Consider the following 15,000-nt stretch of genomic DNA (forward strand, 5'->3'; position numbering starts at 1 on the left):
TATATATATATCATATATATATATATACTTTATATACTATATACTTATATATATGTATGTATGTATATATATACCGTTGAGGGAATCAATCCTCGCTATATTTACTTATATACATATATATATATATATATATATATATATATTATATATATATATATATATATATATATATATATATATATATATATCTTTATATTTACACACGTTTGTGTGTGACTGTCTATACTGTCAATGATTAAACAAGAGATGATAAACAGCTGTATGAGAATACTCACGTTATCCTTAATCAAGCGAAGGTCCTGCCTGGCGTGCATGAGAACCATCTTCAGGAGAGCCAGGGCGGCTCCGGAGCTCCTAGACGCCGCCATATGCCCCGTCGACTGGTCTCTTGGCTACGGGGGATAACAACTTCGTCGTTAATAGGATGCCACATGGGTCGTGGCCATGAAAAATCACCTCTCATTAGTCGGTCCAATCTTTGAGAATGATGTTTGGTATGTGAGATCTTTTATTTATTAAAAATATGTTAAAATGTTTATTTCTGACGAAGTGGGGTTTATCTATCAAATCTTCTGGTACGATGTTCGTTTTTCATGAGGTGGGGTATTTTGTGAACTGCTGAAGTTGTTTTGTGACCTTAGCTACAGTCAAGAAGTCTGAAGGTTTCATTATCGTGGCTTGTCGACCTGTCGGTTAACAGTGAGTCTAATTTTTGGCTATTGGTTGCCAAGACACGATAATGAAACTGCGACTGATTGGCTGCTCGTGCAGGAGAATTCTATTCATTTCGGAAAATTTGAAGAAGGTTATAGACATTGTAGGCTAAAAGATTATAGACTGTATTATTTGCTAGAAATTTCCAAAAGCGTGTTCTTAAGAGCTGTAAGAATATAATATGGTAGAAACAGTAACATCGACCAAACTCTTTCACTGTTTACAAAATCTTCCAGTTCTAATGAGAGAAATTTCATGGCGCTTTGAAAATTAGGAGGACTTACAAGCCATTGAGAAAACTCCGTACAATACAATAGCACGCCATTACATCGGCTACTGAAGTATCAAAAGAATAGCGCAATTGCGCTGTTTAATACTTGAAGTTAGATATGCAACAAAGATAACTTTTCAAAATAAATATTTTGTGAGTCAAGCTTCTTTCACAAGGGGGTTTTGAAATATTCCGTAAGTCAGTGAATTTTACATATTCAGTTTTCACAATCAAGTTTCGTTCTTACAAAGCTTTCATAAAAGGCGTTGTTCTTTTTGTATTCCTGCGGAGTTCTCTCGAGGTTTCTAACTGAACAACACAACACCAAAATGACTATAGTCTAATGAACACCTATGACTCAAATCATTCGTCCATTCGCTGGTTGTGTTCTGTGTGAATCATATCATAGCTCTGTGTGCTGCGGTGTGACAATGATAATGCTCATCCGATGAGTTTTTTCTGTGATGAAGTATGTACAAAAAAACAAACCGAAATCAAAGAGATAAATCAAATGAAATCAGCTAGAAGCCTCGGGACTGTTCAGGTTGCGTCGGAAGTGGCTCCTCTTTGCTGAGGAGATGAATGACGAGCAAGAAAAGCAACCTAGTCCGCCTGAGATCCCTGGTTGGTCCAAGCAAAACTCGGCTTTTGCAGAATGAAAGGCTTTTTTTTCTGAGGATGCATAAAACATGGAGGGATTTCTCAAGCAAAACAAAACTTTTCTTTTGGGAATCTGGATGGTATCTATATTTAATGGGAACTTGGAAAATATAGGATCACAGTCATTTTAAGATGCATTTTAACAAGGATATCATGCACTTTTGTCAAATCTGCTTATTTTCATGGTTATATGATCTCATTACAGATTATCTGGGTCATTTTATTCATTAGCATAGACAAGCTTTACTGATCATTTATCAAAAATATATGATAAGCTTAACCAGGTATAAAAATGGGTGATGATTGATGCTTGATGCGATGAGCGTAAAGGTTAACCCTTCAAAAATTCGTAGGTTATACAAAAAATATTTTATTGTTTCTCTGTGTCAAGGAATCCAGGTATACCTTACCACTAACACTGCATGCATATCACATGGCAAGATCTGTAATTCACAACAGTTATGAAGAACATCCAGTTTGTCTTATTTCTAAAGTCCTACCTCTCGATTGCCAGTGAAAAAAGGAAAAAATCATGTATTTAAAAAATCATTGGCAATCAGATAATTTGGGAAAAAATATACATATACTATAATGCTTTTGGGATTTCCTTCCCAAAATGTCTGTTTACAAAAAGAGAAAAATATGTACACAGGTGTAAAACAAAAATGGACACGTGTACAAAAAATACTTTCAAAAAATTAGAAATATACAATTTATGCATCAACATCCTCGTAAAACACAGAGAGGATGCAAAAAATATCGATGCGGTCACAAAACATCTTACTTGATATCAAAATCTAACAAAACTAATGTTTTGTCAAGCTATCTACAGAAAACATATAGTAGATATATTTTGGTAAAAAAATATTGTATTTTGAAGCACTGATACACTAGCCAAACAGCATCAAACTATGTAAAAAAATGTTGTTTAATCAGTCAGTTATTTGTCCCTCTGGGCAGATAGCGGAGAATAGCAGCGTCCTTCAGCCATGTGTGGATAGTAAACAAAGTATTGTTGCGCACAACTAGTCTCAACTTTCACTGGTCAAAGAAGGTCGGTGTATGTTGTTTTAGGTGGTGGTTTACCAGACTCATAATAAGCGTGACTGAATGAACTCTAAACCAAAAGTCTGTTTGTAGCTTGCTACTATTACTGTTCTCGTTGACAGAGAGGAAATGAAATAAAACAGAATGGAACTGAGAGGAGGAAGCAGAGTAGAATAAAGTCAGCCATCGAGCACACAGGTAAGACAAAAGTATATACGTCGCTGCTAGAGGTGTTAGATTGTCGTTTGCCTTCGCTGTTTGTGCTGTTTGGCGACTTTTTGTTATCGCCACTAACGTTTGAGGAGCGTTTGATGAGCGGTGGCTTCCCCAAGTACCGGCGGGCCATTTGCGCTCGTTCGCAGACCATGTGAATGGTCGTTTGTCCGTGGGGCTGCAAAGGAGGAGGCGGCAAACCATCCGTTAATTGACAGCTGAGCTACTGTGGGAGAGCCGTTGCACCTGGACATCTTGAAACACCTTCACTTAAAGTTAACAGACACATATGAGACATTGCAAAAGGCTAAAAACTCTAGTCATTAATATCTCGGAGCTGTTACACTGGATCCATAGCTATTTCGGTACTAAGAAACTGCTCTAGGAAGCTGTTGATGCTAGACAGCTAATGCAAATAGAACTAACCTCTCTCCAGTAAGTGGTTTTGTCACCTGGTATGTCATACAAAGATGCTTATTGCATTTCCCTCTGGTGCTCTAGAGTTTTGAAGGTCATTAGAAGAAAAATGATAACTTTCTGTTGACACTATCCAAGTAAGCATTCCAAGCGTCCCAGTTGAGAATGGTATTTGGTTAAGTTGACAAATTTTATAGGAATGTGACATAGAATACAACTACAATATTAGGCTACTTCTTTCAGACAATTACCAATCAAATTACAATTTATATTTTATTACTTAAAGCCATTACTAAATTTCCTCACTTTATCTACTTCAGAAATATTTATCAGCAACATGCCAGTTATAACAGAATCATCTGTGAATAAGTAAAGACTAACAAGATGTTTACCTTACTCTCACATTAGTCTTGTTCATTAAAATTGCTCCTTGATATCATGTTCTTTTTCATAATGATTCATATTTGGGATTCTTATAAAGATTAGACGTTCAAACCTTCTATGTGGACTTGTTATCTTAATCTTTGAGCCTTAGTGATGAAATACTCAACTATACAGACTATCCAATCATAACTCGTTTGGAAAATCATGAGCAATACTTCAAGTATCATTATGAAAAAGAAAAAGCTAATTTCATAGACACCTTATAAATACATTATTCAGGATTTTACACGAAAGAAATTCACAAGTGTCATGCAGAAGGAAGCCTGCAAGAAAGGATCTGGCTCCTGCATCCTACGGGCTCTGCAATAGCTCTGCAATAGCTACAGCGTTCAAAACAAAAAACTGTTACAACTGAGACAAACAGATGTTTGATGAGACAATTCTGCTAACAGGTGAAGATATAACAATCTAATTACTAGCTGTATATTCTTATACAGTACTGTATGTTCTTATATTCGTTACATAAAGAAATAGTTCTGTCTCTCCTATTTACTACCTACATATATATATAGAGATCACATGATGTATCTATGCATTGCATCATATATCTATCTATCTATTTAACTATCTATCCGTATATATATATATATATATATATATATATATATATATATATATATATATATATAATATATATATATATATATTTATATATATATATATATATATATATATATATATATATATTTATTTATATATATATATATATATTATATATGTATATATACAGTATATATATATATATATATATATATATATATATATATATATATATATATATATATATATATATATGTATGTATGTATATGTATATTATATAATATATATATGTATATATAACCCATTGCATCGATATAGACTTATAGAGGATTCTTTAAAGATACTTACCTGTAGAAAATCTCCGCACTACTTTCACGAACTACCTGTTTAACTTACCTCATTACAAAGACTTTTATACTTCTTAAATAGATAGGTGATACTCAAATATTTTCCAGCTATTAACGATTGGCAGACTATTAACTGCAACTAGTTTTAATTGCTAATAGAGAATCAAAATAATTTCTAGAGTCGTGCAGTATGAGAAATCTCAAATATTTGATTATAATTGTCTATACTCAAAAAGCATTTGGAATGCGCCTTTCCTTATATTTTCACTTTTTTATGCTCCTTAGAAAGCTTCAAGCTTAGCTTAAGCCAACTGAAGCAGTGAGTGGATTAAGCTTGTTGCTAATTACCCTATAAAGCTACTAGAACTGGCTATGTAAAGATCGAATGAATTCTTTTTCGGTGTCTAATCTACACCGCATTAAAGATATATTTAAAGATCGCTTTTCGTAAATGATTCAACTACGCTATTTAAAGGAATATTGATTCAAGACTTTGTGGTTTGACCAAAATAATCCCTCGTTCTGTATCTACCAACTACCAAGCGGAATTTTTTTCTTTTCATCTAGATTGTTAATGAAACATCTAGCCTTCTTTTTTGGTTAAAAGGTAAACTATTGTACAGTGAATCATCTCGGCAACCCCCTATACTTACATGCACATTACTGTACAAAATATTATCTCAGCTCTTGCCAGAATCTCTAATATCTTCGCCCATCAATGTTTTCTTTCCCGTAACTGAGAGGAGCCAAGACAGAAAATCCAATTATTTTAAGTTTAACAAAAGAAAAGGAGGTTTGACTCAAAAATTTAAAACGCACTGATCTCTTGCTGATATCATAAACTGGAAACGGCTGGATCTCTTGCTGATATGTCAGATGAAAAGAGCCCCGTAATTTTGACCATGAGTTTCCATATCACAAAAATGATTTCATACTGACTCAAATAACGGTGCGGCGTACGCTCCCATACGGATTTTTCTTTAACTAGGTCTAGTTCCTTAAAAGTTTAAATGGCTAGATCCACTGGTGCGCAACGAATCACTTCTCCAAAGGTTCTGCTTAAAGAGATGGTAATTTTTCACGATCAAATTTCAACTTCCGAATATCAACAGCCTATTCTTTCCCTTAGATGGTTTCACGATGCCGTCTTCACAGATAACTTATTTGTTGCTGAAGAGGCATTGTAAGTCGACTTGAGTTTCTTAATTGCCTGTCCCGGGTAGACTCGTTGCGACTACTGCGTAGTTGACAGGTCTCGTGATTATGTTAGGACTAGGCCTATTTTCTGTTTAAAAGCCTTCCATGATCCTGCAGCAGTGGACCAAACTGGCCACAGATATCTAGTCTTGTTCTACAAGAGCAAAATCCTCTTGTATAATTTTCCAAGGTGGTCTCTTCCCGGTTATTTATGAATGTTAACCTTGCTTAACCCACAGCATTCCTGTTTACAATTTCAGGTTTATGCTAAGAGAGTAAATCGCTCTGTCCCCACTGTCATTCATAGTTGAAAGAAGCTGAGTAGGTATAAATCTCCTTTATTCAATTTTTGTTGCAGGCAGAACGTCATTTGTTATCATGGAAAATCATAGAAGAAACCTAGCAGAATAATATTAAAACTAGGTGGCTAGATTAACGAAAACGTCCTTATTAAAACTGATGATATGGTCGTTTTCAATTAAACGAAAATAAACTCACCTTCTTTATCATAAGCTTCTGTGCAATCGTATTTGCACTCTTTTCGAAAAGACAAGTCGAAAAAGAGACTAAATGTAGTTTACAATAAAAAAAAAAATTATTGGGTCAGTACAGCAAATATACCTAATGTTGATATGAAAAACCTTTTCATAATTGCGTTGAAGGGACTTTCGAAACTGCCAAACATGCTAACTGTTATATTTTAATTACGCTAAAATTCAATGCATTTAGTAATCAGAGTATTTAATTCTTTGTGTAATTTCATTTCTTCATTTATTTTGTTCACTGAGAAGTTTAGATTTTAAAGTGAAAATCTTTGAGTGTCATTCGTTTCTTTATTTCTGCTTTCCTTTGAGTAACTGAGACCTCATCTATAAGGATTTAAACTTTGGGTAGCGTTTGAGGGCGTTTAGTATCGACCTTACATGCTACTCCGTAAGGAATTAATCGTAAAAACCAAAAATGCACTGAGCAATTGCATCTATAAAGCAGCCATCATAGGCATGTTCAAGGTTAGTTTTCTCATAATACGTTTAATTGTGGTAGCTTGGATTGCTTTAAAACTAAATAAAACTGGAAGATCAATTCTCTGGAGAGATAAAGTAAAATTTGCATAAATATACAAAATATACGCACGAGTATGAAGATACATGCTACAGCATTTTACTTAGTGGAATAAAATCTATTTTGGGTTAGGAACTCAACACGAGACAGTTTTATTCCGTGTCGCCCATGACCCGCCTTACCAGTCTTAACGTACGAAAAATGATCTAGCCTTGCTAAACTGATACTAGACAAATGGATTTAGTCAATCGGACATCCCGTACGAGTCACGGGAAACAAGAACGTCTGTCCATTGTCAAGGAGGTTGAGAAATAGCATTCAGGAAGCCCTGGTGTGTATTTATCAGAGCGATGCGTGTCATTCAGTGTTTGACAATTAATAACCGAAATTTAATTCACATGATAGCTCACCGGGCGGATGTCCGCCGCAGTTCGGCATCACAATGGGAAATGAACCATTTTAATTCTATCGCCTGTCACGTAAGACCCGTCTAGATGATTTCATCGCATTGATTTTGAACCAAAGTCATTGTTTCCATCTCAAGCTTTGTTCTCTTGTACCTGTGATTGTCTCAAGGCTCCTTTCCATTGCTATATGTGGCAGCTAAGGCAATGGGTTCTGTTCCGAGCTGCTCGATGAGCAACTACCTAAAAATAATTGCTGGAGTGATTTCTGTCTCGGGGAGAGACACTGACAACAAACATTACTTAGCAAAATTTCCAATTTAATATAGAAAAGGGAGGACCAGACTGATGGCAGCCACTGGCTGTTCTACGCAGCGGGCGATAGGGAGCAGGCTTCCCTTTTAAGAAGATTGCGTCTTCAGTGAGGTCGCGCCTCACAAACGCCGGTGGGGAAAGCGTGCAAATCTTTTTCGCCAAGAGAAAGAGGGATTTGGGTACGTGCATCACGGAAGGACAGACGTGGTTTCTCCAGAGATGCATTCAAAGAACGAGAGTAATTGAGTGACAATGAAAATAATGGCATGCTTTTTGCCATGCTCGGTCACTAAATCTTATGAGCCTATTCCTGAATAGCTTTCAAAAAGGATGAGTCTAGTTCTACAATGAACAAATGCATCTGAATTTATTCTGGAGGGAGGTCACTGGCCCTAAGCTGAAAAATATGTCTGTTCACTTTATTCCAAACTTATCATTTGGCACGATTGATTAAATCTGAAACTGCCTAAAGTCAGTTGTATGATCCTCATACTATTCATTTCATATATTTCTCTGTTAAGCATAAGCTTCATTGTTTACATCTTCTCAAATTATTGTGCCAAACATGCTATAACTTAACTAAATACTTATTGATCTTAGTTGATACTCAGATTGCTCTGAGTGAAATTATTCTGATCGTGGCCAAACTTACACAAGTTACTAGCTAGAGAACGTAAATAAATTCTTACAAAATATGAAAAAATGCTTCTGAATCCGTGATTGACCCCGGATCACCCTTGCAACCTCCCCTATTTCATGAAATGAAACAGCATAGGCCCGTTGAGGCACGATAGAATGAAGAAGAAATCTGTTCTGTGCTGTAGAGAGACTGATTAAACCATCGTCAGCAAAGGATTATAGTCTGCAGGGCAATAAAAATTTCCATGATATCCCTGAGTCCTCTCCCCTCCTCGAAACCTCCTTCCCCCTTCCCCTCATCCCCAACAGAAGGAGGAAGATGTCGTGAGAGGAATTCTCTCGGTAGGCAACAAAAAATAGTTTTATGTGGGTTATAGGTGCGTGTTGACACTGTCTTTATGTCTTGATACACCTCTTTCTTTAGTTTAGGGCTTCAGGTTGTCGCTTGGGCCAACAGTTTATCTCTCTCTCTCTCTCTCTCTCTCTCTCTCTCTCTCTCTCTCTCTCTCTCTCTTGAGTTCATAATTCCGGTGTTAATGACCTTTGCCAACACCTATCATTACCACTTCCGTTACTTCCTCTTTTTCGTATCACATGAATTGATTGTTCTTTTATCATAAATTTTTATTATTGTATAAATAGAATGACTTCAGTAAATCGTCATTTCCGTTTTTGCTTTCATGCTCTCAGTCTGCATACTAAAGAACCTTGACAATGCGTAAGCTTTCAGGTGTCTTCAATTTCTTGCAGTCTACCATTTCAATTTAGCATCTCTAAAAGTTTGAGCATGGAATGGAAAATGTAGCTCATCAGCTCTTAAATTTAGACCACAAATTCAATTTTTTCACGCCTTTGTTATTTATGGAATGGGAAGGTACTGAACGCAAGTGTGTTTTATCAGCTCGGCTGTTGACATCACTTTTCTAGAATGAAATTGAATTTCTGTACCGTAATTAAACTTATTCAAAAGGTAATTTCAGTTTGGCCAAACTTCGATAAATTAGTACAGAAGACCTGGTATACCTCCCCTACATAGGGATATAGTTCCATGTGGAGAAAAATATGGTCATTTAGAGTTACGAAAACTTTCATCGGGTAAATCATTGTAGTTCATTGTGACCGGAACACGGAACTAATGGCCAATTATGGTTAAACGAAAGGCGTTAAAATCTGGTCTCAAGTGTTTAAAGGCTATTAAAGGGAAATGCTTTGTTAATTCAGGACACTAGGTCGTGCGTTCTGCCGTAAGTAGTCGGATATCGATTGTGTGAGGGAACATTTTTTATTGTTATTTTCTGTTTAAGGAAAAACTAGGTCAGAAGTTTTATTTTCCTTGTCCATGGGATTGTTTTTATTGTTGTTGATGGAATTGTTTTAGTTTTCTGTAAAAGAAAACTATTGAAATGGCTATTTGTCTGTCCGTCCGCACTTTTTCTGTCCGCCCTCAGATCTTAAAAACTACTGAGGCTAGAGGGCTGCGAATTGGTATGTTGATCATTCACCCTCCAACCATCAAACATACCAAATTGCAGCCCTCTAGCCTCAGTAGTTTTTACTTTATTTATGGTTAAAGTTGGCTATGATCGTTCGTCTGGCACCGCTATAGGTGCCAACAACACATGGTACTACCGGGTCGTGGCTGAAATTTTCATGGGCAGTGGCTGAGAGTTTCATGGACTGCGGCTGAGAGTTTCATACAGCATTATACACTGTACAGAAAACTCGACTGCGCCGAAGAAATTTCGACGCATTTTTTACTAGTTTGCTGTTGTTGACAAATCGTGGTTACTGAAATGCCCAAGCAGCTTTTGAAAGAGGCTACGAAGCCAGTACCAGTTTATGTAGGTCGGATTCGGACAGTGTTTTGTCCCCGACACGTACAGGTGCCACTGGGAACCGTTTCAGTGCATAACCATATTAATAAACTTAAATTTCCCCACCTCTCCTACGCCATACCTTTAAACAACAGTAGCTACCCAAAGCAAGAACAAGAAATACGAACTCCCTTATCAGCGCCATAAAGATGGCAGGAGGTCGACGAGTCTGCGTGACACCGTATCATAGACTTGTTCAGGAAACCGATGCTGCCACAGGCCTCTCGGGTATATTGAGGCCACACGGATAGCATGAAGGCAGCAAGTGAACACACGTGGGCCATTAAGGAAGGAGCTTCTTCAAGAGCTCTACTCCTGCTGAAGATATAGTGCTTGTGCAACTTCTGCTGTCTTCTCTTGAAGGTGAAAGTTCGTTATATGTATGTTCATGTATACATATATATATTTATAATATATATATTTATGTATATAAGAATATACATAGAGAGAGAGAGAGAGAGAGAGAGAGAGAGAGAGAGAGAGAGAGAGAGAGAGAGACTGGTTGATATCCACTGAACTGGTGCTACAACAACAAAAGGATATATATATATATATATTTATATATATATATATATATATATATATATATATATATAGAGAGAGAGAGAGAGAGAGAGAGAGAGAGAGAGAGAGAGAGAGATAACAAAAGAGACCATTGGTAAAGTCTTTATTCTCAACACAACTAATCTTTAAGACCATTCTAAACTCTTTAAGAGATTATTATCAATGGGTAAGATTTCTATGAAAAATATGGTTGATTATGATCTTTAAACTAATCAGCAGTAGCGTGTTTATTGATTTTTAAGGAAATCTTATTTCATGTTTAGTAATCACTTAAAAAAGGTAAACTTATTACTCTGTTATTACTGAATCAAAAAATGAATGGAAAAAGACAGAGAGAGAGAGAGAGAGAGAGAGAGAGAGAGAGCTCAGTACATTCTTCATTTGGAATTGTTTATCACTTGTCGCATAACAATAAAACTGAAGTTAGATTGTTGCACCTCTTCCATCCAGTTTTTTTTTTTTTACTATTATTTTTTTGGCATGCACGAAAATTCTCTATAATGAGGAATTTATTTGCACCTGTGTTTCACAAGATATATCCCTGGACATCCATCATTGTACTAAGTGAACCCGTGCCTAAGTTGCCACTTAAACCCATTGGGGAAGGAAAATAATTTTCGAGAGGAATTCGTCGAGGACAACCTTTCGGACATTTGTTTTATTTTGTCGTGTGCATTAGCATTACGTCAGTGGCCTTGGCATTTGGCTGTTAGGAAGAAACGATTGAGAGAAATGGACATATTTTTCGTCATTCCAAGAAATAGCTCTAGGTACCCCGGCATCCGGAATGAATACAAACATTATACCCTGATAAAATAGATATTAGCAACGTATTTGACAAATGGGAGTTAGTAGACAATTTCTTAGAATTTTTATTGAATTTTCATCTAATAGACTTCTAAGAGAAGTTGTTGAGGGGAATTATAATGACTGCATGAATGTAATCTCTGGTGTTCCCCAGGGTTTTAATCTTGGCCTTTTACTTCTCTCGGCATTGCTCCCGCCTCATGAGTATAAACCTGCGGTTGCTGAATCTCTGACAGAGATTGAGATAAATCTGCGCATGGTCCAAATTATGGGGAAGAAATTAAACCTTCACAAAAATCATAATATGACAGTTAACAGGTCGAAGATAATGGATTCCCTCCACCCGGACATTTTCTTTGAAATTTTTATGCTTCATGCAGCTCATTGAACATTCTAGGTGTCATAATCACCTCAAATTCTCTTTTGAGAGACGTATAAGGTCTATCTCTCCTAAAACTGCACAAAAATCGGTATATTGAGAATTCCTTTCAAGTTTTTGGAGACCTGTCTCTCAGGAAAAAAAAGTTTTAATCTTTTATTGCTCCATGTTAGGAATACTGGCTTGATCTTCAGCAACTGACTCGTCTCTCAAATTTTGACAAAAACTTGAGCTCTGTTAAATTTATTATCTCTGGTCTTGATATTACTCTGCGGGATCGTCGTTCATTTTCTTCACTTCAATCTCTACAAACTATACCGTTCGCCAAGCAGTACTGGAAATGCAGTTAATCCTGACAGCTTTGCCTTATCTTTTGTATAGTAGTGTTGCCTTTTATTATGTGAAGCTCAGTACCTCACACTGTCTAGAAGTTTTATTCCTGGTATGACTAAACTCTGGAATTATTTTCCAAGTCCTGTACTGGAATCGGTGGAACTTAGGAAGTGCAGACTCGGTGCAACTGCCTTTTTGTTGAGTAGACTGACATGAGTCTCACTCCTTATTCATTTTACTTTCTTAATACCGTATTTGTTGTTATTTGTCTTATTTGCTTTCCTTTCCTATTGTCTTTCATAGTTTGTTATTTACTTCTCAACTTCCTTTTCAGCACTGGGCTTCTCCCTGCTGGGGCCTTTGGGTTTGTGGGATTCTGCTTTTCCATCTAAGATTGCAGCTTGGTTTATAATAATAATAATAATAATAATAATAATAATAATAATAATAATAATAATAATAATAATAATAATAATATGAACATTTAGATCTCTTCTTAATCTTCCTCTATTCAGTTATTCTTTTATACTTTCTGTAGAGTTTTATGAGTCGGAAACCCGGCTTTTCCGATACGGAGATGAGAACGCTTTTGATCGAGAAGTCTCTATAACTAGAAAAATTTTGGATAGCGCCAAAATTTCACGAAATTTAGCTCTTTTGGCACTTATCTGTCTGAATTTAAGTTCACTTCTTAACTCATAAAGTATTTTTAGATAGTTTGAATCATAAATAGCTTCAAGGAAATTCAGTTGCTACTTCGTAATTGATATTCCTTTCACCCATCCCTTAAGAGTTTAATTGTTTTAAAACAAAAAATGCCTTTTGCGGAATTAAACCTGCAACTGCATTATTTATTTCTTTTATCTTCTCCGTCTCTTAGGAGTTACTGTCTAGATAAATGTTGTTTGAAGCTAATTAATGACAAAAATCTGCCTATGCACTGAGTATCTTACCTATCTTTTTATCTGTTTATACATAATTGCCTACTTGTATCTTATTCTGTCGGCCGCGTTTAAGAAAGAAACTAACAGGCTGTTAACGCCAGCGGAATAACTATTGAAACAATACTAGCTCCAACCTATCTAAGGTTATCTTGATATTACTCAACAACTTCGGAAGAATCAACGTTGTCCTCATCTCTGACGCTCGGGTATACTTACCGCGAACTCGCGAAAACTGACCTGCCTTGACCTGTGCTCAAACATACCCCGCCAGTAACATTGATGTCCGCCTTCCTGTGAACGAGGTGCCTGACCGTATCTTCTCTGCCAAACGTCGCCGCCAGGTGAATGGGAGCGTAGCCATCCTATGGGGGAAAGAAAGAAGAGGTGAGCGTCTAATACTTAGAAATGATCAATTGAATAATAAATCCTAAAGTATCTGATACAGGAGTTTCAGATATAGTCGTTTTAGAAAAGAAGGATCAAGCATAATTCCTGGAAATTGTCTGTTGTACAGAAATGCATCAAAATACCTGATATTGGAGTTTCATATGAAGTTGTTTCTGAAAAGAAGGAACGCTCTAACGTGTAATAGCCAGACGATGGGAGTTTTAAATATCCAAGTATGTTGTCCTAGGCATGTTCCCCGCCTTTGGTATTTCACAGCATCATAATATAATGGTATACGTAAGACCAGAATGCCATCTACTCTGCATACGTGCAATATAGAATTAAATGCCAGTCATTCAGATATTCAAAATGATTTAAACTTGTTGGCAATTCCATTCAGTTCCTTTCTTTCTCAAACGGATAAAAAGCAAAATTTAAGTCCTCTGAGACTCCTACCCTGAATTCTCTTCTCACATCTCAAGATGCAGCTTCTTTATCAGTATTTTATGACCCAGTTTTCGTCTGGTTTGAGCCTCCATTCCCCGCCATCCCCACCACCCTGAAAATTTGTTGAAGGATCATAAATGTCTGAACCAACCTTCTCATGAACAGATAAAAAAAAAAAGACATCAGGATGCTTGGTACCCTTTGAAAAAGATTTTCATTAGGATTAAGTACAGTCGCTTGTAATATGGAGAGAACTGGATATGTTAATCCTGGGAGGGTGCTTTGTAAGATGAACAATCTTGCTTTTCACAAGCAGTCAGTTGGGTCATCTGCATTGGTAGCCTGTGGTAAATTAGACTGTATTTTTTAGTATATTTTATTTAGAATATACGTGAAAATTTATGGCATTACAGCTGCAGTAAGTTTTTAATGTGGGAAATTGCAATCAATTCTGCTTAAGCAGTAATATATTGCACTAATACAATTATGTGAGCTTTCAACGGGTATTATAAGATACTTCAAATACCTAAAATATGCTAACATTCATGTTTAACTTGATCTGTGATTTAAAGAAAGTACAGTCGATTATGCATTCCACAGTGCTTTACTATAATTACTTTTTTTAACCAGAAATCTTTGGCATTACTTCACGTTGCTAAATGGATTGCAGAAATGACACTTTTACTGCATGCCATCAATCCATCTTTACTGTCCTTGACACAATAGAGGAATTTCCATTCATAAGAAGTAAATTACAACTTCTGCGAAGTTTTTTGTCATAAGTGCGCATTATCGTTGGAGTCACTGCATACTTAGAATGGTATGAGTTTTCTAATAATTTGCTTTTTTTTTCTTTTTCACAGCTGGGCTGTAGTGGTTACAATGATGAGAAAGCTTTAATTCATATTTTCCCCAATAGTACTGTAAAATGTTATATCACTTATACAGTATAGGCCTATTTTATCTTATAAGAAAATAATGAAGTTCCAAAAAA

At 36.1% G+C, this 15,000-nt stretch overlaps 1 protein-coding gene across 1 annotated transcript in view; it reads right to left on the bottom strand.

Moving 5' to 3' along the window:
* Positions 1–15,000, bottom strand: part of nompC (no mechanoreceptor potential C) — a 182,909-nt gene that overhangs the window by 68,052 nt on the left and 99,857 nt on the right. The window contains 3 exon segments of the mRNA XM_067101634.1: positions 276–392; positions 2,988–3,083; positions 13,436–13,534. Coding sequence (XP_066957735.1) covers positions 276–392; positions 2,988–3,083; positions 13,436–13,534 — 312 coding nt within the window.

This window comes from Macrobrachium rosenbergii, chromosome 57 (assembly GCF_040412425.1).
Source record: "Macrobrachium rosenbergii isolate ZJJX-2024 chromosome 57, ASM4041242v1, whole genome shotgun sequence".
Lineage (NCBI taxonomy): Eukaryota > Metazoa > Arthropoda > Malacostraca > Decapoda > Palaemonidae > Macrobrachium > Macrobrachium rosenbergii.